At 41.1% G+C, this 27648-nt stretch overlaps 1 protein-coding gene across 36 annotated transcripts in view; it reads left to right on the forward strand.

Moving 5' to 3' along the window:
- Positions 1-27648, forward strand: part of TNS3 (tensin 3) — a 290201-nt gene that overhangs the window by 111776 nt on the left and 150777 nt on the right. For 31 of the 36 annotated variants that reach the window (XR_002433899.1, XM_021382346.1, XM_021382352.1 and 28 more), the window contains 3 exons: positions 4892-4933; positions 17014-17063; positions 20012-20192. Coding sequence is in view for 35 of the 36 variants with exons in the window: in XM_021382346.1 (XP_021238021.1) it covers positions 4892-4933; positions 17014-17063; positions 20012-20192 (273 nt within the window). In the remaining variant the exon portion in view is untranslated. Of the gene's footprint in view, positions 1-4891; positions 4934-17013; positions 17068-20011; positions 20193-21085; positions 21166-27648 lie in introns of those variants that run through there. The other 5 variants (XM_021382378.1, XM_021382379.1, XM_021382377.1 and 2 more) reach the window with 3 other exon arrangements.

Raw genomic sequence — 27648 nt, forward strand, 5'->3', positions numbered from 1 at the left:
CAAGTGGGTTTGGTTTGTAATACATTTCAGTGACTTAAATTTAATTCATTTCAGGGTTATCTTTTTTTCCTTTTTTTATTTCTTCTTTCAGGCAAAAGAATGGAAATGTTAGGTGTGGAAAACTAGGAAAATACCTAACCATGGTATTGGGACTTACTTTTTTTGTCCCACCTGCTACATCCAGAGTACATCTTGCAGGATTTGTGAGGTCGTACGCAAATCAAGCACACATGTAACAAGTGTGATTTGATGGAGATAAAGGACACGCAAAGACCACCACACCTCCCTGTTGCTATAATTGTTCCTGCCTCGCCCCCTCAGATTCACCAGAGCAGTTCTTCTGGCGAGTCCTCTGGGCTGTAACTGCCTGACTCATAAAAAAAGCTGTGCTTTGTGGAGAAGGAAATGCAGAATTACGGTGCTGTTCTCTAGTTTGTTTGGAAAGGATGGGAATATCCAGTGAAGTGTTTTGTATTTCCTGTTCAGTTCTTGCTTTGTCACCATCAGTAACCATAATGCCTGTGTCTCCATGAAAAGAAGTATATGGACTTTGGATAAACATTTACGGAAATGATATTCTTCTGCTTTTGGTCAACACAGCTTTCCTGAATTGATGAGCAAGCAAAGGTGCATTGAATATTTTTTAAACATATCTTTGTCTTGCTTGGAAAATCATTCCCTTAATATAGGTTTCAGTTTATCTGTGGAGAATGTATGTTTTCTGAGTGGGAGAGAACTGGGGAGCTGGAACTGACGTAACTGGGATGATTAGGACTAACGTTCTCTGTAAGGGGATGGAGAAAACTGAAGTAGGAAGATGTTCTAGAGAAGAAGGGAAGAACTTTCACAGTTTTGGTACAGAGTTTTTAAGATCAGAAAATTTGGCTTTTTGTGAAATACTTCTGTTTTGCTTTACTTTTTTTCACTAGGATATCCAGTAGTCTTATGTTTATGATGGCTTTACAATCTCCTTCCTGATTTCTTTCCAGGATTAAAAGACAGGGACATTTATAATTGGCACAAGTGTTTTAAGATGATCACTCCATGCCAATATGAAAGCAGTGTTGTAGTTAAGTCAGACTTGTACTGAATCCTTTAGAAATTTGGTAAGTAGCTCTTCTATCATAGCATGACTGATACTGGTTAACTTGTTTGGCTTGGATGTGAGATTATTATTTCAAAGCCACAATCCTTTTGCAAATTAGAGACTTGCGATTGAGTTTTCTGCATCTCAAGTAAATGTACCACATTAGTTTCCACTGAAAAGAGTTATTTATAGTTTTAATTCTTAATTTGACAAGCAGCAGGAGTAGCAGTATTTGGCTTTGGAGCAAACCTGTTAAAGACATGCAGTGAGCTTAAGGGTATGGAGATTTGAGTGTATGTCCTCAGGTAGACCAGGTTTGAAAGTAAGAAGTTAATGTCGGGCATTGTGTATGTGTGTGTTATATATATATTTACCAGATGTGTTTGTTGCTTGTTTTCCCCCATAACTCATTCCAGCACTCTTCCCCTTATATCAGAAGACTTAAGGGAAAGTCTGTTTGAGATAGTTAACATCAAGTTGTTTGTTGCTGCCATTCTGTATTCTCTTTCTTTCATAAGACAAAGAGAGCTATCACTTCTACTAGAGTGAGAAACTATAAGGTGTTTCTGTAGGGCCTTAGCAAGCTGGAGAGCAACTTCAAAACTTAAAAAATTGAAGAGCTTCCTACTCCTTCTTCCATACCCTAGTTATCCTGGGAAACTTTTGTGCTTCACCAATCCAGTGCTAAACAGAACAATGAGAACATCCCTCTGAACTGACGGACATTAGGTATACCTAGCTTACATTTTTACTTTATATGAAATACCACATAGTCTGCTTTTTTATTCTAAAAGGATAGGTAGTGAGTTCGGCATGTGTATGAGCCTTCTGGTGAAGAGCAAAACAGGTGGTGTATTTTCCCAAGCACATTGCTTATGGCACCCGTCTCTTTGTGAAGAGATCCCTGAATGAATCCAAAAACGGTGTCATTTGCATTTCTGTATATGGGCCTGTCATTTTCTCTAAGTAGCAGTTTCCTGAGGAGACTGTGAAATAGTAGTAGGTAAGTTTATTTGTGTCTCTTTTCTATATACAATCTTTAATCTGCTGAGAAGAGCTTAGAATTTTCAGTTAGGTTAAGGTTTGTAGATGGAATTAATAGCACTGCTCAGTCTATATAGTTTTTTCTGAGTGATAAGTTTGTATGCATCAAATCTCAACAGTATGTATTTCCTGGCTGATGACGTAACTGAAGGTTTTAAACAAAAAACTATGTAACTTGAAAGACTATTCTGAAGGTTTGGTTAATCCTTAGCCAGTTTTGCATCTATATAAGGATTATGGTTAGTGCATCTTGTACTCCCTGTTAAATTGTGTGCAGGGTCAGTGAAGTAAGCAGGATGTTGCAAATGTAATTGACACTCTGAAAATCCATAAGTGCACTTGCAGTTGAAATTTGTAACTAGAGTGTATCTGAACTTGCAGTAGGAGTTTATTTTCATTTGCAGTGGTGGAATCTTTGCTAGTGAGAAACTGAACATAAGTACATCAGTGACCAGCCAAAAAAAAAAAAAAATGGCTGGCAGTTATGGAACATTGTGTCAAGGTATTGTTCCTACAGTAGGCTTTGGAGTCATATTTTCAGTTGATTCCACTGTTGATGTCTGTGTGGTGGACTTGTGTGGGCATGCAAGTATTCTGGGGTGCTTGTCAACAAATATTCTGGGGTACCCATGTTGAGCAGATGCTGGTATTCCTAGCATGGGCAAATATTGTGTTCCTTTGTTTCTATGTGGTGCTTTAGCTTTCATTTTAAACTCTTTACCAAGCTGTTGGTTACTTCGCTGTCTTGAGTTTTATGGATCATGAGAATCCAGCCTTGATCAGCTGGGTGTTTCAACAGAAGAATCATAGAATGCTTTGGGTTGGAAGGTTCTTCAGTGGAACGTTACACCCACCCCTTCCTAGGACTCTGGTACCTCCCGCTAGATCAAGTTGTCCAAACCCACATCCACCCTGACCTGGAACACTTCCAGAAGAAGGAGAAAGAGGCTTCCACTGAAGCCTCAGCTGCTTTTGCAGAACTGTTTCACTACTGTGTGGACTGAAGAGGATGGACTCGTCGTACATCAGGGGAGGTGTTGGCTCCAACTAAGCCAGCCCAATCTGCTTGTGTAATAACCAGTACAACGAAGAATATACAACAGGTGATAGTTGTAGGTGACTGTCTGCTGAGAGGTGCAGAAGATGGACATATGCCAGACTGACTCAAGCTCAAGAGGGGTATGTTGCCTACCTGGGGTTCATATTAGGGATGCTAGAGATTAGCAGGCCTTATCCAGCACATAGACTACTATAAACTGTGGTTATTTCATGTGAGCGTCAACAACACTCTGAAGAGCAATCCACACAGTCCAAGGTGTATCATGAAGGACTACAGAGCCCTTGGGAGCATCTGTAAAAGGCTGTGGTGTGCAGGTGTCTTCTTTTTATTCCTACTGGTTAAAGGAAAAGGCTTTGCAAGGACTGATAGAATGTGCAGATCAATGTATGGTATGGTTCTGAGAATGATGTCATGTCCAGGGTTTTGGCTTTTTCAACTGTGATACTTTTTGAGGTACTGATGGGATCTGTTTGTCGAAGGATGGGAAGAACATCTTCAGTTACAGGCTTGCCAAGCTAGTAAAGAGAGCTTTAAACTAAAGTTGCTTGAAGAGAGGAACCTCATTCATCTTTTACTGCTTCAATGCTAGTATGAGCAAGAGACGCCTAAAGCCAGAAGAAGGATCAGAGGTTAGCAGGAGATCTCCTGAGGAGCAGCATGAAGAATTCCAGCCACTTTATCCAACAAAAGTTTGATCATGTCCTAAACTGAAATGCCTGTATGCAAATACACATAGCATGGGGAATAAACAAAAGGAGTTTGAGATGTGTACACACCAGAGTGGCTGTAATCTTACTGACTTTTTGGGTAAAACCTTGTTGGTCTTTTGTACAGAATTTGAAATTTTCTCTTGAAACAATGATTTTAATTAGTTAAACATTAGATATTTCCTTACGCACAATGGACTTCTTCCAGGTCTGTGAAACAGAACACACTGAGTTTTGGTACAGTCTTATGTAGGACCAGTTTAGTTCCAGTGTAACTTAATTCTCTCATTTGAATGAGTGTTTTTTCAAGGTGAAATAGTTAGGGTATTCTCACAATATAATCCTGAATGTTGAAATACTTAATCTAGGTTATTTTATGAAATGCCAAATTTTGCCCTTGTTGAACTCTTAAGCAAACATTTTGAGGTCTTTTTTATGCAAATTTACCACTGTATTACATTGCCTTAATTTTGTGTTGATGATTGTAGTCATAATTTAAAGTAATGTACTGATGGATGGTTTTACCTCTGGTGATTTTTTTTTCCTGTCATATTTTCATAGTAGTAGATTCTGAAAGTTTAAAAGTGTTTATTTTAAACTTCAACAGATAGAACTTAATGTGTTTTAAAGCTGTGAACATAGATTTTACAGAGTACTTAGAATGTGGCTGGATGGTTCACTTTATCAGCATCCACACATGAGTTCTGTTCCGTGAAAAAGCATAGAGTGGGAGACTGGAAAAAATATGAGGGAATACACAGTATCATACCTTGCTTTTGGCTTAAAAGAGCCCAATTCAGGGTGTGATAATGAAAAATCAATTTATGTTCTGTATCTGTTTGAAAGGTAGTTTGATTATTAACACTGTAGTATGTATGTATACTTCTGAATGAATCATTTTATTTGTTGTTTGAATACATTAGGAGGGCTTTCTTAGAAGATTTTTAAATTAGCTGGAAAAATAAAATAAAGTTTGTTTTTCTCATTTTGCAGGCAAATAACTTGGAAGCCTTTGAAAATCATGTAACCAGAACTGTAAGTAATGGCATTTTATTTATTTATTTTTCCTTTGCTTTGCCTGATTTATTTACTTGCTGTCCTTTCTATGGTTGTTCATTTTTATTACATCCTCAAAAAGTATTTGCTAGCCTTTTTCAGAGCACGCACTTCAGTTTCCATGCTCTGTGAAATTGTCTTTGATTGGGATTCCTAGCTACCTAGTTGCATTTTATTAAGGATATCAAGTTTCTTTGATTCTCAAATAAGTCATGGTAGATAGCTATAGTTAACTCTGTGGTGCAGGTGTTTGATTCACTACTGTAAAGGTGAAACTGACATTTAAAAAGAAGCAGAAGGAAGTACTTGAAAGCATGGTCTTCACCAAATCATTATTCCATTCAGGAACAGCTCTCTATTGCAATAAATGAACATCTGTTTCATTGTGTTAGTCTTGTGCGTGTTGCTTTTGTTTTACAGTGTTGTCTGTAGTTCAGTATTGCAGGCTTCTTCTGGTATCAGCTGCAGAGTGTAAAGAGTTCTGATCTGTGACTACATACATATATAGGCAGGAGGCCTTCAAAGAGGTTTCTTTATTAGTGGTATAGTTTGTTTTCTTGGGGTGGCAATAATGTTTTTTGTGCAACTCAGGCCATCTCTTTAGTTGCATCTATACTGTTATCCACAGATTTCTAGTAAATTTACTGTGAGGAAGATAATTGCAGACAATTTTCTGTTAGTTGAGAACTTTTAGCTTTCTTCTGTTACATCTGAACACACTGGAGGTTTTTCTCTTTGTACTGATAACTTACTAGACAAGCCAAGACGCTTCTCCTCTCAGGCTTTTTTTTTCTTTTTTTTTTTTTCTGTAGCTCATGCACAGCCAGCCACTTTGAAGACAGTCTTAGTGGCAAGCTGTTGGTATTTTCTTCAGCTGTGCATTCTCATGTAGTGTATTTTGTACTGGTTAATATTGCTGTGGGAAGCACACATGGAATCACTATGGGAAGGACAGCATCCCATGGGATGAATCCCACGATGGAGCAGAGTATGGGATCTCATCGATGGGATGAGAGTAAAGATGAAGGAATAGCAGAACCAAAGTGTTACAAACTGACAACAGTCTCCATTCCTACTCAAGGAGAGGAGGTAGAAGAGGGTGGCTGGTGTGGAGGAAGGTGTTTTGGATTGCTTTGAGTCCTCACTGCTCTAATCTATAGTCTAGTCTGTTATTATTTGGCAATAAATTACATTAACCTCCCCATGCAAAGTCTCTTTTGTCTGTGATAGTAATTGTTGAGTGATCTCCCTGTCCTTATCTCAACTGTTGAGCCTTTATTCGTCGTATGTTCTCGTTGTGATATTTTGTGGAGGGGAAGTGAAAGAGCAGTGTGATGGAGCTTAGTGTGAAACCATCATATACTCTTTTTCTCCTTTTGTTTTCTTAACAAAATTGAAAGAGATTGTGTTAACCTGGCTGAGCAATTTTTTTGGCTCTGGGATTTCTTCTCTCTTCTTCCATCTCCTTTCCATCTTGTTCTATGATGTCTGGTCCAGGTAAGAAAAACTCTATTGCTTTCACCCACCGATGTGGCTACTAAAAGAATGTTTCTAGCATCAACCCCTATTGCTTTTCATGAAAGCTGTGTAAGCATTAATTTAGAGAGTTTGGCTGGAATTCTATATGGTGTTGTCAACGGTTTACGGGCGTTTGGCCCGGTTCCGTGACAAAGGGGACGGGGGATCCACGGGTCCATGCCCCGGGAAAAGGGAAAAGGGGAAAAGGGTAAGGAGATGGCCCTGAGAGCAAAGAACAGCGGCAACAATCTGAGGAGAAACAAACTAATTTACTAAATAAGATATTGGAATGCAAAACAACACACTATAATACAATATAATTACAATTTAAGCTGATAAATCCAATACAGAGAGAGAGAATGTCCCAAAATCAAGGTAGCCCTTACTCTACTACCGACGATAAAGACGGCTGGAGAGGGAGGTGCTGCCAAGACGAGAGACGGGCAGAAAAAGGGACGAGGTCTCGTGATCTGCAAGTTTTTATACTGCGAGCTTTTATCTTTTCCCTCCGGCTGGAAATGGTAACAGAGGAGCAAAGTACCGTGGGGACTGTAGTAGTCCTCTTCTGAGAACCAGGTATATCCACTACGTGATGTTATGATGTGGAATACCAATAACCAAAAAATCACAAAACCATGACACATAGTCTTACTGTTGTCACTTGCTTGAGCAGGAGAATGTTTTCTTCTTCTAATAGCTGAGACGTTGGATGATGCGAGTTGGGAGGACAACAAGTTGCTCAGCCTCTCCTGTAGGGTGTCTCGACAATCCTGATTGTCATCAGGTTTATCATCATGAGGCAAAGAAGTCAGTTCCTCTATTATATCATCGTGATCACTCTCAAGTCTATCCAGTCTTTCAGTTACCTTTACAATGGTTGAAGCATAAACTTGCAGAGGGGTTAAATGTAGCTCAAAGTCATGGAGCCTGAAAATCAGTTCACCCATAGGGGGTCTTCTTTCCCATCTGCCATACATGGCTGCTAATGTACCGGCGTACTTTTCTGGTGCAGTTTTTGTGAATGTACGCCACATGTCTGGTGTACATCTGATTCTCTCAGGATCATGTTCCTGGTTTGGATCATCAGGAATGAACCCAGGGTCATGTAACATTTCCACTACAGCGCATTCTCTCAAATATTGGATGCCTTTTTCCATAGCAGTCCATTTCTTTGCCTCAGGCATCAGATCGTTTTTGAAGGGGTATTTTTCCTTCACGGCTAATAGCATCCGCTTCCAAAGGGTGGAAGACTCATCCTGGCATCTACTGATATCTCTGTCAATCGCTGAGTCTCTGGCAATACTTCCCAGCTGGCGGGCTTCTGTACTGTCTAGCAGTGCACTATTGGCCCCACTGTCCCAGCATCGAAGTAGCCAGGTGACAATGCGTTCACCTGGGTGCCGTGTAAAGTCTTTTCTCAAGACTCGAAGTTCAGTCATTTTCAGAGGATGAGTAGTAAGGGTTTCAACGTCTCTTTCAGTTGTTGTTGCCCTGGTGGGCGTTGGTGACCGGGATCTCGTTGAGGGCCCCTCTCCTGGACCTTGGGGTGGCTCCCCTGGACCTTCTCGCTTTGCTGTCTCCTGTTCCGAAGGAAGCGATATTCGTTTCACCTTCCGTCCTCTTACAGGGGCAACTGAAATCAGTTGTGGTGCCTCCTGTGGTTGATCAGGCTGGTTGTTTTCCATGCTCTGTCTCTCACGCTCGGCTTGGACCAACTTTTCTGATATGGCATGAAAGTTAGATTGGAGGGCGTGTAGTTCAGATTGAAGACTGTTAAGCTTGGATTGCAGAGTGTCCCACTCATTTTGTAAACTTTCCCTTTCCTTTTGAAAACTCTCCCTTTCATTTTGGAAACTCTCTCTCCCAGCTTGGAAACAATCTATTTTGGTTTGGAGACCCTGTATTTTGGTTTGGAGACCCTGTATTTTGGTTTGGAGACCCTGTATTTTGGTTTGGAGACCCTGTATTTTGGTTTGGAGACTCTGTCTCTCATTTTCAAACTGTCTCTCCCTCTCTGGGATAGTATTGAATAAGGCCTGATAAGCATAAGCTAGGCCCCAAATGATTTGTGCCTCCTCAGATTCACCAGAGCCATCACATCCCTGTCTCAAATATTCGCTTAGGCTCTCAGGATCTTCCAGGTGTTCAGGAGTAAAGTTCCATGACACCGGAGATGCCCATCTCTTTAAGGTCTCTCCCAAGTTTCTCCACACTCCCTGCCACTCAGTATCCTCTGGCTTTAGAGAAAGCTTCCTCAAAATATAGATACTGAGTGAAATGACTAGAATGATGAGTAGTGCATTCAAGGAGATTGACAACATGGTCAAATGGGCATTCAGAAAATGCATCAATGATTCAAAGGAGAGACTGGGAGATGATTTTAAAATCCCAAGTTCTACAAAATTAGCAGCTTCCTCTGGAGCTGTATGCCACATTGTATACATTTTTTTTTCTCTTTACAAAGACAGGCTAGAAGCAGCCAAAAAAAGTTTACAAAAAGTGTACAAAAGTTTACAAAACATCCCACAGTATTGGCAGTCCGCCTGGACTTTTCAAGGTCACGTTTGCAGTTACAGCACCTGCAGTTTCGATAACGAAGCTTTCCGAGAGCAGAGAAAGATTCGTTCTAAGAGCTAAAAACCAGTCTTAGCTTTGTTCTAAAAACTAAAAAAGCAGAATTTTTGCCCTTAATTTTGCCTTAATTTTGCCTCAATTTTGCCCGCATTCTCCACTAAAAAATGTCAATGGTTTACGGGCGTTCGGCCCGGTTCCGTGACGAAGGGAACGGGGGATCCACGGGTCCCCGCCCCGGGAAAAGGGAAAAGGGGAAAAGGGTAAGGAGATGGCCCTGAGAGCAAAGAACAGCGGCAACAATCTGAGGAGAAACAAACTAATTTACTAAATAAGATATCGGAATGCAAAACAACACACTATAATACAATATAATTACAATTTAAGCTGATAAATCCAATACAGAGAGAGAGAATGTCCCAAAATCAAGGTAGCCCTTACTCTACTACCGACGATAAAGACGGCTGGAGAGGGAGGTGCTGCCAAGACGAGAGACAGGCGGAAAAAGGGACGAGGTCTCGTGATCTGCAAGTTTTTATACTGCGAGCTTTTATCTTTTCCCTCCGGCTGGAAATGGTAACAGAGGAGCAAAGTACCGTGGGGACTGTAGTAGTCCTCTTCTGAGAACCAGGTATATCCACTACATGATGTTATGATGTGGAATACCAATAACTGAAAAATCACAAAACCATGACAGGTGTCAGAACCAATATTTTATTGCATTTTAATATGAACATATTGAAACCAAATAAATGAGGATTCTTGTTTCAAGAAGAGCCAGAAGTGATTTTGTCTCTTTCTTTCCAAGAATTATGTGCATCAGTACGTGTAGTTATCTCTTAGTAAGGGGCTAAATTTGGGATGAAAGTTTGATTCAGTTTGCATCTTCAACTAGGTCAGACAGAAACTCAAGAGATCTTCTCCTGAAATCTTTCTTTTTGCCACCACATTGTTTTCTTTCCACTGCGGACATCACTGTTCTTTTTACAGACTGAGGAAATCAAGTATATACATACAGGAATTTTGGGTTAGGTGTCATCAAGTCATGCTGTACAAGGACTTGCACAGAGCCTCTTCCTTAATGCAGTAAGTGTGAATTAATGTAGACAGTTTATATCCTACTGTGTCTTCTGTGCTTAGTTTAATTGCCTGTGGATAGTATTCATTCAGAAAACTCATTCATATCTTTGAAGTAATTATGAAACTGTGCTACAACCAGAGGTGGAGCACGTATGCTGTTTTAGACAGTTTAGAGGTAAATTCCTTACGTAGTACTTAATATGATGACACTTTAGTACAGACATAGCAAGTTTCTCAGTGCAGCTCTGCTCTTGTAGGGAGCTATGTGAAACAGCTGTAAGATTAGAGCTGTGCCTAGGGTAAAAGTTTACATATGGAAAAGGGATGGTAGCAATGTGTAAAGCTCAGTTCATGCTGCTTGGGCTTTTCCTTTCCTGGGGACTTTGTTCTGTTTGGAAGGAATCTTGCTAGATAAGGCTTTCAAAGGTTCCTTTACTGTCCTTTCTGCTATCTCTTCCACTATTTGTATGTAAGCTAAAAGATTTCTTATTTTTGTATAAAAAATATAAATTGTATAAAAGTCATCTTTGCAGCAGCTTTAGATTAATTTGAGAAGAGATGATTGAAATAGTAATATGTTCTGTCTTTATTAAAAAAAAAAAAAGAAAATCCCTGAATGCGTTTTCACTGGAACAAGAATGGCTTTTTCTGTACTTCCAGTGTCACACTGCCTCAGAGATGGTGTAAACACCATGTGATTGCTAGCTTTCTTCTGATTAGCTTCTGCTTATCTGGTTCCCTTAGTAGTAAATGGCTGTGTTGAAGTGTTCATGAATTCCTTTGCTGTCCTGCTTGGATGATCTAGTTCCTTAGATGTTCTCCTGAGTAATCTTAGTATTATTTGAGCAGCATTGGGACTTACTTTCATCTTTTTGTAAACAGATGCAATGGGCTGTCTGTACTTTTCATCTTTTTCTATTTTAACTGATATATAATACAGTGCTGTGAAATGTCTAGTATTGACATGATGGTGTGTGTTAAGGGAGATATGCATGTTGCTTCCTAGTGAGATGAAACTCACCTGGATCTCTTAGGCTCGCAGAAGAAGCTGTTGTAGTTTGGCTTTGGAGAAGCCTGCAGAATGGTGCCATGAAACTGCTGTGTAATCTTTGAAGAGAAATCTCAGGAATCCTTTGCTTTGAATGAGGGCACAGTGTGTGCCTGAAGGGGAAAAGGAGGAAGTTGAAATAAAGGAGAAACAGTTGAGGCTAAAGCTTTGGGAAAAGGAATGGAAATATTTTGCATCTTGCTTGAGGAAAACTCACTTAGAAAAACTAGTTGGGAAGATAGTTATTTCTTCAAAACTACCAAACAGTATATGAGAACCAGACAAAATAAATCTGTGTTAGTGGCTTAGGGCAAAAATCTTACCTTCATATAATTTGAATAAATGTTTGTTTTGTGGCTGATGTGATGCTGTTTTACAGACATACATGATGTTACAGTTGCTTGAATTTTATTATTGATTGCTTATTCCTGTTCAGCAGCTCCTCTGGAGTCTTTTGCAGTTAGCATCACCTATCAAACCTTTAGCTGAAGAGTAAGACACATGGTACAGCTGTTGTTATCTAAAAATGATAGCATTTTGAGGCATTTTGAAAATGTTTCATATCTCTACACTTCTTGAAAGTGTCTATGTGGTGTAAAGGATTTTCTTTGCCACAGACTGAGCACTGCAGTTTTCAGCAAGAGTAAAGCACTGTAAGTGCTTTGCAAATTCTCTTATTGGATCTGTGAAGTCTCTTCCTTTCTCTGTTTCTGGTGTAAAGCAGTATTCGTCTTTTGCAAGAGAGTCACTGAAACATGCTTTGTATGAAAGTCTCCTACCCACTACTGGGAGGAGACATGCTGAGCTAGCCAGGCTGTTTTAAAAAATACTTCCATATAAAGAAATTGCTATATCATTTCCCAGAATGCTTGTAGTAAGGCTTTCTTACTGTCATTTAAACTTTCTGATTATTTTTTATCCATGTTTTTAAGTTACCCATGAAAACAATAGTTGCAGTGTTGCAAGATGCATCGAATTTGCTAAAGATTTTGGAATGTCTTGAAAGAAACTTCTGAGTATCCTGGCTACATTTGTAGTTTGAGTGTTGACATGGCTAATTCACCTATGAAGGTGTGTTCCTTCTCTATGTGCAAGACAAATGGCATCTGCAAGGTTTTTCTGCAGTGTTGGGTATTATGCAGCAGTGGTTAGGGCTAGTTGTTAGCTTTATGACATTTAGTGTCAACTCTTAGTCGTGACATTGTAGAACTGCGGGTTCAGAAATACTAGAATTTCTACATATGAGTACATATAGCAGTATGTGAAGTAAATCATTAGTTATGCTCCATTCTTAAGTATGGACTTTGAGCATATTCGGTAATCTTGTTTGAAGTGCTTGTAGCAGAAAAAAACTGTTCTGTGCCTTTTCTTAATTACAAACTTCAGTTATTTAAAGAAGCAAATAAGAGATGGGTTGAACACCCAGCTGTGCAATAAGTTTTCAGGCTTTGGGCTTAGGTACTGTTCTGAATCTAAGTGAGTTGGAAAATGATCTTTCTGCATTTCTTGATTTTTTGCTATCCCAATCAGATTGGCAGATGAAACTCCAAATGTAAGTGCCCCAAAACTAAACTACAAAGCTCTACAGTTAACTTATACAGGGCAGCCTGGCCTGTCTTGATGATGTCATTTTAGGGAAGAATCATGGAAGCAGCTTTGCTAGCAACTAGAGGTCAGGCTGGTTTTACCAGGAAGACATCAAGCTGAGATTTGTAAATGCTGCAGACACTGCTACTTCATCAAATCTTAGAATTGTTTGAGTTGGAAAGGACCTTTACTGGTCTTCTAGTACAACTCTCTTGCAATGAGCAGGGACAGCTACAGCTAGATAGGTTGCTCAGAGCCTGGTCCAGCCTGAATTTGAATGTTCCCAGGGACAGGGCATCCATCACCTCTGGACAAGCTGTTACAGTGCTTCTTTATCTTTACTTATATCCAGTTTGAATCTTCCTCTTTTAGTTTGAAACCATTCCCTCTTGTTGTATCATGACAGAATCAAAGAGTCTGTCCCTTCTTTCTTACAGCTCCCCTTTAGATCTTGACAGGCTGGTATCAGGTCTCTCCAGAACCTTCTCTTCTCCAGTCTGAACAGCCTCAGCTTTCTCAGCCTGTCCTTGTAGGAGAGATGTTCCATCCCTTGAATCATTTTTTGGCCCTTGTCTGGATGCGCTCCAACAAGTTCATTTCTCTCCTGTACTGAGGACTCAACACATGGATGCAGAACTCCAGGTGAGGTCTCACTAGTGTAGAGTAGAGGAGCAGGATCACCTCTCTTGACCTGCCAGCCACACTCCTTTTGATGCAGCGCAGGGTGTGGTTGTCTTTCTAGGCTGCAAGGAAACATTGCTGGCTCATGTCCAGCTTACCATCCACCAGTGCCCCCAGTTTATTTTTGGTAGGGCTGTGCTTATCCTTTCATCCCCCCAGCTTGTATTAATAGTGGGGGCTGCTGTGACCCAGGTGCAAGAACTTGCTCTTGGATTTGTTGAACCTCATGAGGTTCTTCTGGGCTCCTTGATCAGATCTGTCTAAATCTCTCTGGATGGCATCCCATCCCTCAGATGTGTTAATTGCACAACACTGCTTGGTGTCATCTGCAGACTTGCTGTGGGTGCACTTGATCCCACTGTTGATGTCAGTGATGAAGATATTAATGAGCCCTGGTCCCAGTACTGACTCCTGAGGGACATCACTCATCACTGGTCTCCATCTGGGCATTGAGCCTTTTCCCACCATTCTTTGGGCATGATCTCTTAGCTTGTTCCTCATCCACTGAACAGTCCACTTGTCAAATCCATATCTTTTCAGTTTGGAGAGAAGGTACTGTGGGGGACTGGGTCAAAGGCCTTACTGAAATCCAGGTAAATGACAGTAGTGGCTCTTCCCTTGTCCATTGATGCAGTTACAACCATCACAGAGGGCCACTAGGTTGGTCAGGCTGAACTTGTTCTTGGTGAAGCCGTACTGGTTGTCTTGTATCGCCTCCCTGTCTTTCATGTGCCTTAGCATAGCTACTAGGAGGACATGTTCCATGATCTTCCCTAGCACAGAGGTAAGGGAAGATGATAGATCACTAATTGCATGAATCATCCTTTCTACGCTTCTTGCAAGGGGCACATCTTTCTTTACTGTTACTGTTATCATACACAAGGAAACAGATCCCTATTTTTACAGGTTCAATGTACAGAACAGAAATAGAGCGTACTACTAAACAAATTGCAACTTGTAGTACAAATGATGATAAAACTTTCTGCTGAGAGTCAACTCCAAAGCAGTTTTATTTATGTATTTTAATATTTACTGCAAAAATAGATATACAGTAACAGAAAGACATTTATATTCACAGTGCACATATGTTCTGTTTCACATTAGAAATCAATCTAAAAACAGATACCAAAAGATTATGCAAATTCTGGTTTTCATCCAAGAAGTAAAAGCTTATGTTTCACTGTAGCACCTACGTGTTTCAGTAGGAGTCATCATCGTGAAACACTTGAATGATTGGTATAGTTCATCGTCCTGTTTTTTCTACAGTACCCCAAAGTATATAGAACTGGCTCTACAGTGAGCCTACAACTAACAGGATACAGGAGCCAAAGATGATAAAAGGATCAGTAAGGAGAATATGAAAAGGAAGAGCTGCATGACTTGAGTTTTCACAGGAAAAGGGCAATGACACAGGACCCACTGAAACTGCCGCTCAATGACATTGTTCTGTGTCTGGAGAGAAGACAGTTGTCACTTGAAAAGCGATTGCTTCACCCCTGGCTTTTGTAGAAAGACTGTAGCAAAATTTATATAACCAAATAACTCTCTTTTGTTACTTACTTAGGGATTTTTTAAATGTAATTATTTGGCATTGATCTGTGTGTATATATACCTAAAAATCCTTAAAAGTGAATTAGTAGGTAAATTGAAGATGTTTTCTGTATTCAGAAACCTGCCTCTCAGATGACTGATATGCTGTTTGCATTGCCAGGCAATTCCCTTGAAGCAGTAGAAAAGAACCATGTGAGAAACTCAAAGGAAGAATAATACCCAAGTAGTCTGTCCTACTGGCAACAAGTAAAGTACTGTTTCCACTGGGTGTATTCTAAGTACTACTACAATTTTTTGCAAAGTGTAATTAAACACCACATTTTGAACCATTATTTTTTGTTTGCTTTTGTACCTCAACACTAAATGAAAATCAGGTTTAGTTTCACAAGATTTTCTTTGTAATAATCTGTCCTGGGAGGTACCAGCCTGCAGTTGCTGTCTTGAAGGGCTACCCCTAGGTGGAGATGATTTTGCCTTTATGTAAGGTCTTCCCTGTGTTCTGTACCTGGTGTAACTCATACTCTGCTGAGATGTATAGTGGTTTGGTTCTGAATGAAGAAGAATCCATTCTTATTGGTGAAATTACCCTGAAACAGCACGAAAATGTTGAAAAAAAGAGAGGCAGTTACAGAAGTTTAAGATTAATTTTAATTGGTTATTAAACCTAGATTCAGTCAGAAACACACTAAGATCTAGCTTGCGTTTACAGATCCCCTTTTGTGAGGAATGCCGTAAAGGCTTATTATAGTTATTTACTTACTTACTGCAGTGCCTAAGGAGTATTACCTGCAGTCTTTGAAATCCTAAGAAAAGATTGAGTAAAAAGAAGCTGAAAATACTATGAAATTTTCCTGTTTTTAGTAGTTGTATTTAAGAGAGATTTGTGGAACTGGAACCAGGCACTTCAGTGAGGCGTACCTTACACCATCAGATGTGCTTGTTTAAAACTGACAAGAACAGCTGATTTCCAGAAATTTTGGAAGGGGAAATGCTAGTCATGTGCGTGGATGTGTCCTAGCTTTAGACCACTGAATAGAAAGTTTTAAAGCCTAGCAGAAGTTACTCAGTTTGGAAATATGTTGTACATGTAGCCAAAATAGGTAGAGTTCATTAGTGTTCCAGCTCTTACACTTCCTCTGTATAATCTTTTCTGTGCATTTTTCTGTGTACTAAATATAAATTCAGGGCAGGAAGATGAATGAAGTCTTTCTCCTAATGAAATTACTTGATATTAAAATGAATTTCTGATTTTCAGTATAAAAAGATGTCTAAATGTTAAGTATTTTCCCCCCTTTTATTTAACATTAGTGTAGCAACAGCTATTTTTTTTTTTTCCTAAAAATTATACTGGGAGGGATCTTGTCTCCTCCAGGTGTCTTCTTTTCTCTCCATCATGTACAAAGGGAACTTAGGTGACTATCACACTGGTACTTAGTTCTGAGACAGCTAAAATTAAATTAGGGAAATGCTATTACTAAGGTTCATGGGGGAGAAAATTATGGCAATCTTTAATGCATAGTTGCTGTTACTGAACAAAAGGAATTACAGAAATGACACACTAAATTCTTACAAAGTAAAATTATTTATTCTCTTTCTTCTGCTCAGACTTGTGGTACTGGAATAAGTTCAGTATATTTTTCAGTATTTTCCTAAGAGAATCAGTTGTTAGCAGCTTAATGGGTTTATACACAAATACAAGCTCCAGCTTCTCAGAAATCCATTGAAAGTCTGTTCTAATCTTAGTGCAGAGTTACCATGGAAAGCACAAAAGACTTTAACTGTGTTGGACAACCAGTACTTTTACATGACTCCACGTATGTTCTGCATGAAGAGCTGGACATAAACTGGTCATAACCACAGTGTTTACAGTTGTGGTTAAAATGTAAGAAAATGATACTCTCTTATCCTATTATAATTTTCCACACTAGAATCATAATAAAGGTGGGGCAAAAAAAGACAGTAACATTGACACAAATGCAACAAGAAAGTTACTATATTGACATTTCTACTTTATTTGTTCTAGAATTCCAGCAGTGTTTGGAAGAACTCTTTCAGTTGTGACAAAGGATCACAGTAGGTACTTCTTTAATATTTGGTGCAGTAATGTTACATAATGCTGTCATGTTTTAGGTTTTGTTATTTGTGGTTTAGATTTTTAAGAACAGTCTTCTGCAAGACATACTCTGCTGTCCAAAGAACATTTATACAGTCCTCTCTGAGAAAAGAACTGGGCATATTTGATGACCTTACTTTTGCCTTATCATAGAATCATTAAGATTGGAAAGACCACTGAGATGATCTAGGCCAACCATCAAGCCATGCCTGTAATTGCTCTAGACCATATCTCTGAGTGTGACATCTATCCTTTTTGAACACCTCCAGAGATAGTGACTCCACCACCTCCTTGGGTAGCCTGTTGCAATATCTCACCACTCTTTCTGAGAATAAATTTCTCCTGATAGCCAGCCACCCCTGGCACAGCATAAGGCCATTCCCTATTGTTCTATCACTAGTTACCTGGAAAAAGAGGCTGATCCCCGCCTTGCTACAGAATCCTTTCAGGTAGTTGTAGAGAGGGATGAGGTCTCCCTGAACCTCCTCTTCTCCAGACTAAACAATCCCAGTTCCCTCAGCCTCTCTTCATAAGACTTGTATTCCAGACTCTTCACCAGCTTTGTTGCCCTTCTCTGGACATGCTCCAGATCCTCAGTGTCTTTCTTGTAATGAAGGGCCCAAAATTGAACACAGTACTTAAGGAGTGGCCTCACTAGTATCGAGTACAGGGGCATGATCACCTCCCTAGTCCTGACTACGCTATTTCTGATACAAGCCAGGATACCACTGGCCTTCTTGGCTGCCTGGGCACGCTGCTGGCTCATGTTCAGCCGGCTGTCAACTACGACCCCCCAGATCCTTTTTCAACCCCCAGTAGACCTGGACTGCTAATAAATGATGGAAAGTGGCTTAGCAGTCACCTCTGCCAGCTCCCTCGGTACCTTTGGGTGGATTCCATCCAGCCCCATGGACATGTGACAGTCCAGTTGGAGTAGCAGCTCACTGTTTCCTCGTAAGTTGTGGGTATATTCTGCTCCCTATCCTTGTGTTCCAGCTCAAGGGGCTGAGTACCCTGAGGATAAGTGGCCTAATTGTTAAAGACAGAAGTAAAGATGGCATTGAGAACCCCAGACTTTTCTTTGTCTCCAGTCATGATGTTCCTTGCTGCGTCCATTAAACTCAGGAGGTTGTCCTTGGCTCCCCTCTTGCTGTTAATATATTTGTAAAAACATTTTATTCTTATCTTTAACAGTGGTGGCCAGATGAAGTTCTTGCTAGGCTTTTGCTTTTCTAATTCTCCCTCTGTATCGTAGTGGCATCCTTATACTCTTCCTGGGTTGCCTGACCCTTCTTCCAAAGATCATAAACTCTCTTTTTTTTCTCTAAGTCTCAGAAAAAGCTCCCCATTCTACCAGACCAGTCTTCTTTCCCACCAGCTCATCTTAGGGCACAGCGGGATAGCCTGTTCCTTCTTGAACAATGTTTAGCTGTCCTGTACCCCTTTGCCCTTCAGGGCTGACTCCCAAGGGATTCTCCTATCCAGCTTTCTGAATAGTTCAAAGTCTGCCCTCCAGAATTCCATGGTAGCATTTTTGCTGACCCTGATTTTATAGTTGCTATGCCCAAGACAGCTTCCAGCCAACGCATCTCTGACCATTCATTCTCTGTTTGTAGACAGCAGATCTAACAGGATGTTTCCCCTAGTAGGCTCTCTTACTATCAGTACCAGGAAGTTCTCTTCTGTGCACTCCAGGAACCTCCTAGGCTGCTTCCTCTCTGCTGTATTGTATTTCCAATAGACATCAAGTAAGTTGAACTCCCCAACAAGAACCAAGGCTGCTGACCTTGTGACTTCTGCAAGCTGCCTATAGAACACTTTGTATCTTCATCCTGATTGGGTGGTCTACAACAGACTCCTACTAGGATGACAGTCAGGTCATTATGAGTGTCAGCTTTCTTGGCCTTTCCCTTATCCTCACCCATGATGACTCTGTGTTATAATTTCCAGTATTGAGCTCTACAGAATTGAAATGCTTTCTGACATGGAGAGCCACCCCACTGCCCCTCTTTCCTTGCCTCTCTCTTAAAGAGCTTATAGCCCTCCATTGCAGCACCCCAGTCATGAGAATGATTACACCATGTTTCAGTGATGGCAGTTAAGTCATAGTTCTCCTGTTGCACCATGGCTTTGAGCTCCTCTTGTTCATTGCCCATGCAGTGTGCATTAGTGTAGGTGCACTTCATCTGGGCTATTGATCTCACCCTTGATTCTGGAGTGCTGCTCCTAAGCTCATCTCTAACAAATCTGGTTTTATTCCTTTCCCCATTTAAACCTAACTTACGATTGTCATCTTCGTATTATTCCATTAAGAACGATCAGGTAAGGTGTCTGTTTTCGCCCTCAACCTGGAGACGTAGCAGACTAACTAATCTGTGAGATTAATTGCGTTATGTTAATGTATGTTACAGTTTGGGTACTAGTTTTAGATACACCTAGTGTTACTCAGAGCAGATTTCAAGATGGTGTCTATCTCCAATGTTTTATAGACAACCAGTAAATCTACCAGTTCACAAAGCGTTTGCAGAATTCTATAGGAAGAGAGATAGGTGCAGTCATATATTTGTATATTGTGGATTTTTTTGTTTTTCTCTTTTTTTAACTCCTACATTTTTTTTGCGCTAGTGTTTATTAAAATTACTTGCATTAATCTTAATGCTTTTCTACGTTATTAATTGCAGAGGTTTTTCTTTTATTATAGTTTTGATGTGAAGAACTCTGGTATTTGACTACTTCATTTACATACTGAAGAATTTGAGCTTTATGGTATTTAAATTTTTATTTTCAGTGAAAACTCTGAAAACATCAGATGCTGATTGTGTGAGTCCAAGTTGCAGTTTCTTCTCATTAATATACTATTTGTTCTCTGCTGCTTTGTTCTGAGCTGCCTCATTTACTTTCTTCACAGAAAGTGCCAAAGTGCAGACTTTCATCACATTATGGAGGAGGGCTATGAACTTGACCTCACTTACATCACAGAGCGGATCATTGCTGTATCCTTCCCTGCTGACTCTTCTGAGGAAACTTACTTCCACAATCTACAAAATGTAACACAAATGCTCAAATCCAAACACGGGAATAATTACCTGGTATGTATATCAGTCTTTTGTGCTGCATCTTCTTCTGTCTTGCAGGAAGACCACTTGTAGGGTCACGGGTACTGCTATAAACTATAAGTCACTTACCTAAAATGTCCTTGGTCCACCTTCAGAGTTTTGTAAGCCAGAACTGGATTTTCGGTAATGTTTTAAGCTTAATGTTAGGTAAGACAGACACTAAAAGCACCTTTCTGCTGTCACTGCAATCCCTTGCAGTCAGTGTTTTTGTAGGAGATAATCAAATGCTGTAGAATAATTGCACCGACTGTTTTTGTTGTCCAAAGCATACTTTTAAAAGGCCCATATGCTGCAGTGTGGAATGCATTCTTTTTTTCTTAGCAAACAGCTAAATCTGGGTCCTTAGTTTAGGCATCTCATGCTTACTCGTGGTCATGCTTGGGCTGTCTCTGCTCTTGTGTGTTGTGAAACTGTAACAAAGAAAATTAGGGTTACTGTTTCTGTGTTCTGTCCAGCTCTTTCTCATTAACTTGATTTTTTTTCTGCTATTTAGTTTTCTAGTAGGAAATTAGGTTGTGAGCAAATCTCAAAGGAGCTGTATGTGCAGAGTATTAATTTTGATGATCCAAAATGTTACTTTCATATACTGTTTTCAGCCTAGTACATCTATAACCTAAAATACATATATTAATACATATATTGTATTTGCTTGTTCTGAGAATGTGAATTTAAAACAAGGTCAGTATTTTATTTACTTATGTTCTCCTATTAATTGTTTTTTAATCATGGTGTTTAAGTTATTAGAATCAAATTCACAGCTTCAGTAGCATAAACTTGACTCATTGCAAAAATAGATTTGTAGAGTGATTCCACTTACTGATTTAGATATGCTGTCTTTTGCTCAAAAACAGGGGTGACATAGATGCATTGTGAGCTAGCTATTGTCCTGAAGATACATCTGGAGTAGTAACACCTGTTAGTATTATAAAAACCTGATGTGTGTATGGTAAGTCCTTCTTAGGATGAGGAGATGCCCTTTCTCTAAGTGGGACTGCAATCCACTTATTTGTATATTTTACAACTTATTTAAAATATGGCCAATTATATTATAGCCAATACTTTGGCATTCTGCTAGATTGTTCAAAAGAAGGTTTGATTGTTCAAGTAGGTTTTTGCGAATTCTCAAAATAGCCAATCAAATCATAGCCAGGTTGTAGAGCTGGAGAGCTAATTTTTAAACTATATCTGTTGTTTCGCATGTTTCAAAGATGCCTTCAGGTTGTTTGAGAGGCACACATGTAGTAGCAAAAAAAAAAAAAAAAAAAACCAAATAAACCAAAAACAAACCACACAAAACAACCACAAACAACAACAGAGACCCTGCAATTGAGAACTTCTACTGAAGTCAGTTAAAATAGTTTCATTCTTTTACTTGATCAGGGCTTCAGCTAGCAGAAAATGTAGCATAAATTAGCATTTATTATTTCTTGTCTTGCTGTTCTTCTGGATTTATTTATCTGTTGATAGTTGCTACTATGGTTCATAGAGAGAAGATAGAAAGAGGAAAAAATTAGGTAAGCGCATTGTTGCGTTTTTGGTCTTATTAATGATTTTTTGTTCTATTGACTATCTCATAATAATAATATGCGTTGACAGTGTGAGGCCAGGGTCCTTTATGGAGGGATGGAAGCCTCTTACAGATAATTCTGACTTTCAGACCATACACAGTGCAAACATAAACAGTTTAAATGACACGTCACGTTATCAACTGAAGATTTTTCTGCAAAAATAAATTCATCATTATGTTACCCTTTTATCAGCTTCACCAGTAATGTGTCTGTCATGCCATTTTAGCTAAAACATTTGCCATACTCTGCACTTGTAGGAAGGGAGTAGTGCTCCATTGATCAGATATTCTGAGATTTCAGGAAAAAAAAAGTTCACTATCATTGTCTCCATTCATTCTCTAGCAGGTTTTATTGCAGGGTTAAGTAGATGCTGTCAAAGCAGTTCCCTTGATGTTGATTTATAGCAGTAAAAATGAGTTTCCTTATGTCTGTTGCTGTACTAGTGTGCATTTTTGAATCCACAGAGAGTAATATAACAGTTCTTTGAGTAAACTGTTCTAAATTAACCAGTTAGGCATGTGTATGTAGGAGCATACTGAGCAGTTTGTGAACAGTGACTTATTTATGTCCAGTTATTAAAAACCAGACAGTAAATACTGTAGTCTTAATTAATGATTAGTTCTTCTGTAAAAGCAAAATGAGCTCCAAACCCACTTCTACTATTTGTAAAAAGAAAAACGTCATTGCTACACTGCAATTTTTACAGAATCACAGAATAGGGGGAGTTGGATGGGTCCTTTAGAGATGCATCAAGTCCAACCCGTCTGCTAAAGTAGATTCCCTACAGTAGTTTGCACAGGAGGGTGTCCTGATAGGTCTTGAGATCTACAAAGGAGGAGACTTCACAGCCTCTCTGGGCAGGCTGTCCAGTGCTCCATCACTCTGATGGTAAAGAATTTCTTCCTTGTGTTTGTATGGAACTTTGTGTTCCAGCTTCTGCCCCTTGCACCTTGTTCTACTGCTGCACACCACCAAAAAGAGTCTGCCTCCATCAACTTGACTCCCACACTTGAGATATTTGTAAACATTAACGAGGTCCTCTCTTATCCTTCTCTTGACTCAGGAGTTTGAGGTCTCTCAGCCTTTCTTCATACAGGAGTGCTCAAGGTTTCTAATTATCCTTGTGACCCTCTGTTGGACTCTTTCTAGAAGATTCCTCTCTTTTTTTGGTGCGAGTAGCCCAGAACTGGACGCAGTATTCCAGATGTGGCCTCACCAGGGCAGAGCAGAGGGGGAAGATTGCCTCCCTCGATTTGCTGGCCACACTCTAATGCACTCCAGGATACCATTGGAGTTCTTAGCCACAAGGGCACACTCCTGGCTTATGGTCAACCTGTTATCCACCAGAACACCTAGGTCTTTCTCTGCAAAGCTCCTTTCCAACAGGTCAGCCCCTAGCCTGTACTGATGCATGTGATTATTCCTTTCTAGGTGGTAAGACCTTGTATTTCACAGAATTGAAGGGGCTGGAAGGGACCTCTATGGATCATCTAGCCCAATCCTCCTGCCAAAGCAGGTTCCCTAGACCAGGTTGTGCAGGTAGGCATCCAGACGGGTCTTGAATATCTCCAGAGGAGACTCCACAATCCCCCCTGGGCAGCCTGTTCCAGTGCTCCGTCACCCTAACTATGAAGAAGTTCTTATGCACATTTTTGTGGAACTTCGTATGCTTCAGTTTATGGCTGTTTCCCCTTGTCCTATTGCCATGCACCACTGGAAAGAGTCTGGCCTCGTCCCTTTGCCTCCTGCACCTTAGATATTTACAAACATTGATCAAATCCCCTCCCAGTCTTCTTTTCTCAAAGCTGAACAGACCCAAGTCGCTCAGCCTTTCCTTGTAAGAGAGGTGCTCCAGACCCTTTATCATCTTTGTGGCCCTCCACTGGACTCTTTCTAGGAGATCTTTTTTGTACTGAGGAGCCCAGAACTGGCCACAGTACTCCAAGTGAGGCCTCACCAGGGCAGAGTAGAGGGGGAGGATCACCTCCCTCAACCTGCTGGCCATGCTCTTTTTAATTCACCAACTGCTATTGGCCTTCTTGGCCACCAGGGCACACTGCTGGCTCATGGCCAACCTGTTGTCCACTAGGACCCCCAGGTCCCTCTCTGCAGAGCTCTTCTCCAGCAGGTCATTCCCCAACCTGTACTGGTGCATGCGGTTATTCCACCGTAGGTGCAAGACTTCATGCATGCTTTTTTTAAAACTCATCTGGTTCCTCTCTGCCCAACTCTCCAGCCTGTCCAGGTTTTGCTGAAAGGCCATACAACCATCTGGTGTGTCAGCCGCTTCTCCCAGCTTTGTATAATCAGCAAACTTGCTGAGAGTGGACTCTGTTCCTTCATCCAGATCATTGATGAACATCTGGAGCAAGACTGGGCCCAGCATTGACCCCTGGGAAACACTGCTAGTTACAGGCCTCCAACTGGACTCTGCTCCATTGATCATGACCATCTGAGCTCTGCCAGTCAGCCCTTCCTAAACTTCATTCAAGGATGTTGTGGGAGACAAGTGTCAAAAGCCTTGCTGAAGTCACAGTATATAACATCCACTCCTCTTCTTTCATCTATCCAGCTGGTGCTGCCATCACAGAAAGCTACCTAGTTGGTTAAGGGTGATTTCTCCTTGGTAAATCCATGATGAGTAATCCTAATAAACTTTTCTTCCATTTGCTTGGAGTTTACATTCTGAACAAATTGCTTCATCACCTTTCTAGGGATGGTGCTGACTGTCCTGTAGTTTCCTGAGCCTTCTTTCTTACACTTCTTGAAGACTGGAGAGACACGAGCTGTCATCCCTTCTTCAGGCATGTCTGCTATTTTCCAAGACTTCTGAAGGATGATAGAAAGTGTTTTGGCAGTCTCTTCTGCCAGCTCCCTCACCACTCATGGGTGAAACCAATTGGGGCCCATGGATTTGGAAGGCCCTGGAAGGCCTATCTGTGGGTGATAACAGCCCTCTCAGTCTGCTGAAACACACCAAACCAAACCATCGGAAGCCTTCAAGTCAACATCAAGGCTGCACTGTTGAAGAAGAGACAAAGGTTCGTTGTAGGCGATTCCGCCCTATAGAGAACAGAACATCTGATAGGCTGAGCAGACCTTCTTCTCTAAGAAGTCTGCTATCTTCCTGGGGCTTAGGTGAGGGATGTCACCAGGAAACTACCTATTTTGGTACAGCCAACAGACCACCACCCCTTACTGCTCTTCCATACAGGGAGAGATGAAGCAGCTACTTGTGGGTCAGAGGCTATCAAAAGAAACTTCACGGCCTCAGGAATCATCCTGAAGGCTGAAGGAACTGAATACACAGATCATCTTTTCTTCCCCACCTGCTATATTGAGTAAGGACACAGGAACAAATCAAAGGCTCTTGTCTTTAAGTACCTGGCTTTGTGACTGGTTGTTGCCAGAGCTTTGGTTTTTTTGACAGGCAAGTGGCCTACATAGCACCAGGTTTGTGGGCATTGGATGGGGTTTGTCTTTCTCAAAGTGGGAGAGGGGTCCTTGGGGAAAAGCTAGCGGGGCTTGTTGGGAGGGCTTTAAACTAGGTGTGAATGGGAGCAGGGGGGTATAGTGAGTTTTCCCATGGTAAGGTATGGTGTAAAGATAGGCAGTAGCGGATAGAGCTGCTTTAAACCAGTTTTGGATCACCCAATAAAGGTAGACATTGCAATCCAGTAATAAAGAAGGAATCACTTACCCCTTTCCAAGGATCAGGACTTGTCAAATACTCCAAAGGAAGCAGTCTCTGAGTAGAGATGCTTCCCTTGCTGCTGCCAGCCCTTGAAATGAGATTAGTGAGGGGCAGACCCTGTGTCCACCCCTTCCGGTCACACAGGTGAATTGCTTCCACCTGTGCTCCTAGGGCTGGCTGTGCCCCTTCATCAGGTGCTCAATCTCTGGTTCAGGCCATGACCTAATGGTTTCCATACACTCCACCCTTTCACAGCATGAACCAGTGATTGAGTATATCAGGGTCATGCCTTTACAATCTAATTAAAAACCATAGTCACGACAGAGATACAGTGTGCCGCAACACTGATATTATTTCGTGTGGCAGCACAGATACAGTTTTGCCAGTCGTGATGTAAAGAGTCCGTAGTTTTCAGTTATACATTCTTCCGTCTTCTTTTGTGAAAGATGCTTAAGAAGTCCATTGTTAAATGTCACTGAAGAACAAGAACCCCAGAACTCCTGCTTCCGTTCAGTCATCCTGGTGGTCTACAGATCTCAGAGAGAGTAGAATAGGTGTTTAACTGGCACTAAGAGAGACAGATCTGCCCTCCATGGTAGAATGCATGCCGTATTCCTGTCTTGAATCAAAATTTCTGCTTGAACATGGGCAATCTGGGAATGATGAAAATTGAGGTATTATAATTTCTGATGTCCATGTGCCAATTACTTGTGGTGTTACCATTCCTTCCCCTTCTAATAATGTCCCCCATGGTACGAGTAATCCTCACCATTTTGACCCCACTTGCACTTCACAAGGCCATCTTACCTTGTGGGTTCCAGGTTCTAAGTTACTGGGACAGGGAGCAGAAGATTTTTTATCATTCCAACTTGGAGTTTCAGTTGTATCTCTCTCCTCTTAATTTGGATCCTAAGCAGGGAGGCCCAAGTTGTCTGTAACATACACAAGGTGCTGGGTCAGCCATCTCTGGGTCTTTTGTTCAGGTCTCTCACCGTTTTGTGTAGTCTCTTAGTCCACCCCTGCAAGGACTGGGAGTCAGTCTTTAGAGCAGCGTTTAGAATGCCATAATACTGCTCTATCAGGCCCACTCCCATCAGACTATAAGGCAGATGGAACCGCCATTTGATGTTATTTTTCTCAGCCCGCTTTCGTACCATTGTTCCTGTAAAGTGTGTGCCCTGGTCACTTTTGATGACTTGGGGAGTCCTGTATGCTGACATTAATTTAGTTAATGCCTTGATGGTATAGGCGTGATTTGGTTTTGGTACTGGATAGGCCTGTGTTGACACAGATCAAGGCATACCCGGCCCCTTCAGATCAATGGCCTATGTAGTTGACCTGCCATCTCTGCAAGGGATAGTGTCTTCTGTCAAGATGCACTGTTGTTTTAGGCAGAGGTCTCTGTCACATCCTGGAACATGCTTTGCATTCTTGACATTTGCAGGAGGAACTGGAAACCGTGATGTGCTTGGAAAATTATGATCTGGTTGCTATCACAGAAACGTAGTGGGATGAATCCCACGATTGGAACACTCTGATTGAGGGCTACAGCCTCTTCAGAAGGGATAGACAGGGCAGGAAGGGAGGGGGAGTTGCCCTCTACGTTAGGAAGTGGATAGATTTTGAAGAGCTGTGTCTGAGTAACAGCCACCACCAGGTTGAGAGCTTATGGGTTAAAGTCAGGGGTCAGTCCAGTAAAGGAGATCTAGTGGTTGGGATCTGTTACAGGCCACCTGATCAGGGGGAGCCTGTCGACGAGGCCTTCTTGCTCCAGCTGCAGGAGGTGTTGCGTGCGCGGGCTCTTGTCCTGATGGGGGATTTCAACCATCTGGATATCTGCTGGGATAGCAGCAAGGCGGGCAGCAGACAGTCCAGCAGATTCCTGGAGTCTGTTGACCTCCTGGTCCAGGTATTAGATGGACTGACACGAGGTGAAGCCTTACTGGACCTGGTGCTCACCAACGTGGAGGAGAGCACTAGAGGGGTTAAGATTGGAGGCAGCCTGGGCTGTAGTGATCATGCCCTGGTGGAGTTTGTGATCTGGAGGAATGCAGGCCTGGCAAAGAGTAAAGTCAGGACCCTGAACTTCAGGAGAGCGAACTTCTGGCTGCTCAAGGAACTGCTGGGTGGGATCCCCTGGGAAACTGTCCTTAAGGGCATAGGAACA

The sequence above is a fragment of the Numida meleagris genome, unplaced genomic scaffold, assembly GCF_002078875.1.
Source record: "Numida meleagris isolate 19003 breed g44 Domestic line unplaced genomic scaffold, NumMel1.0 unplaced_Scaffold218, whole genome shotgun sequence".
NCBI classification, from domain to species: domain Eukaryota; kingdom Metazoa; phylum Chordata; class Aves; order Galliformes; family Numididae; genus Numida; species Numida meleagris.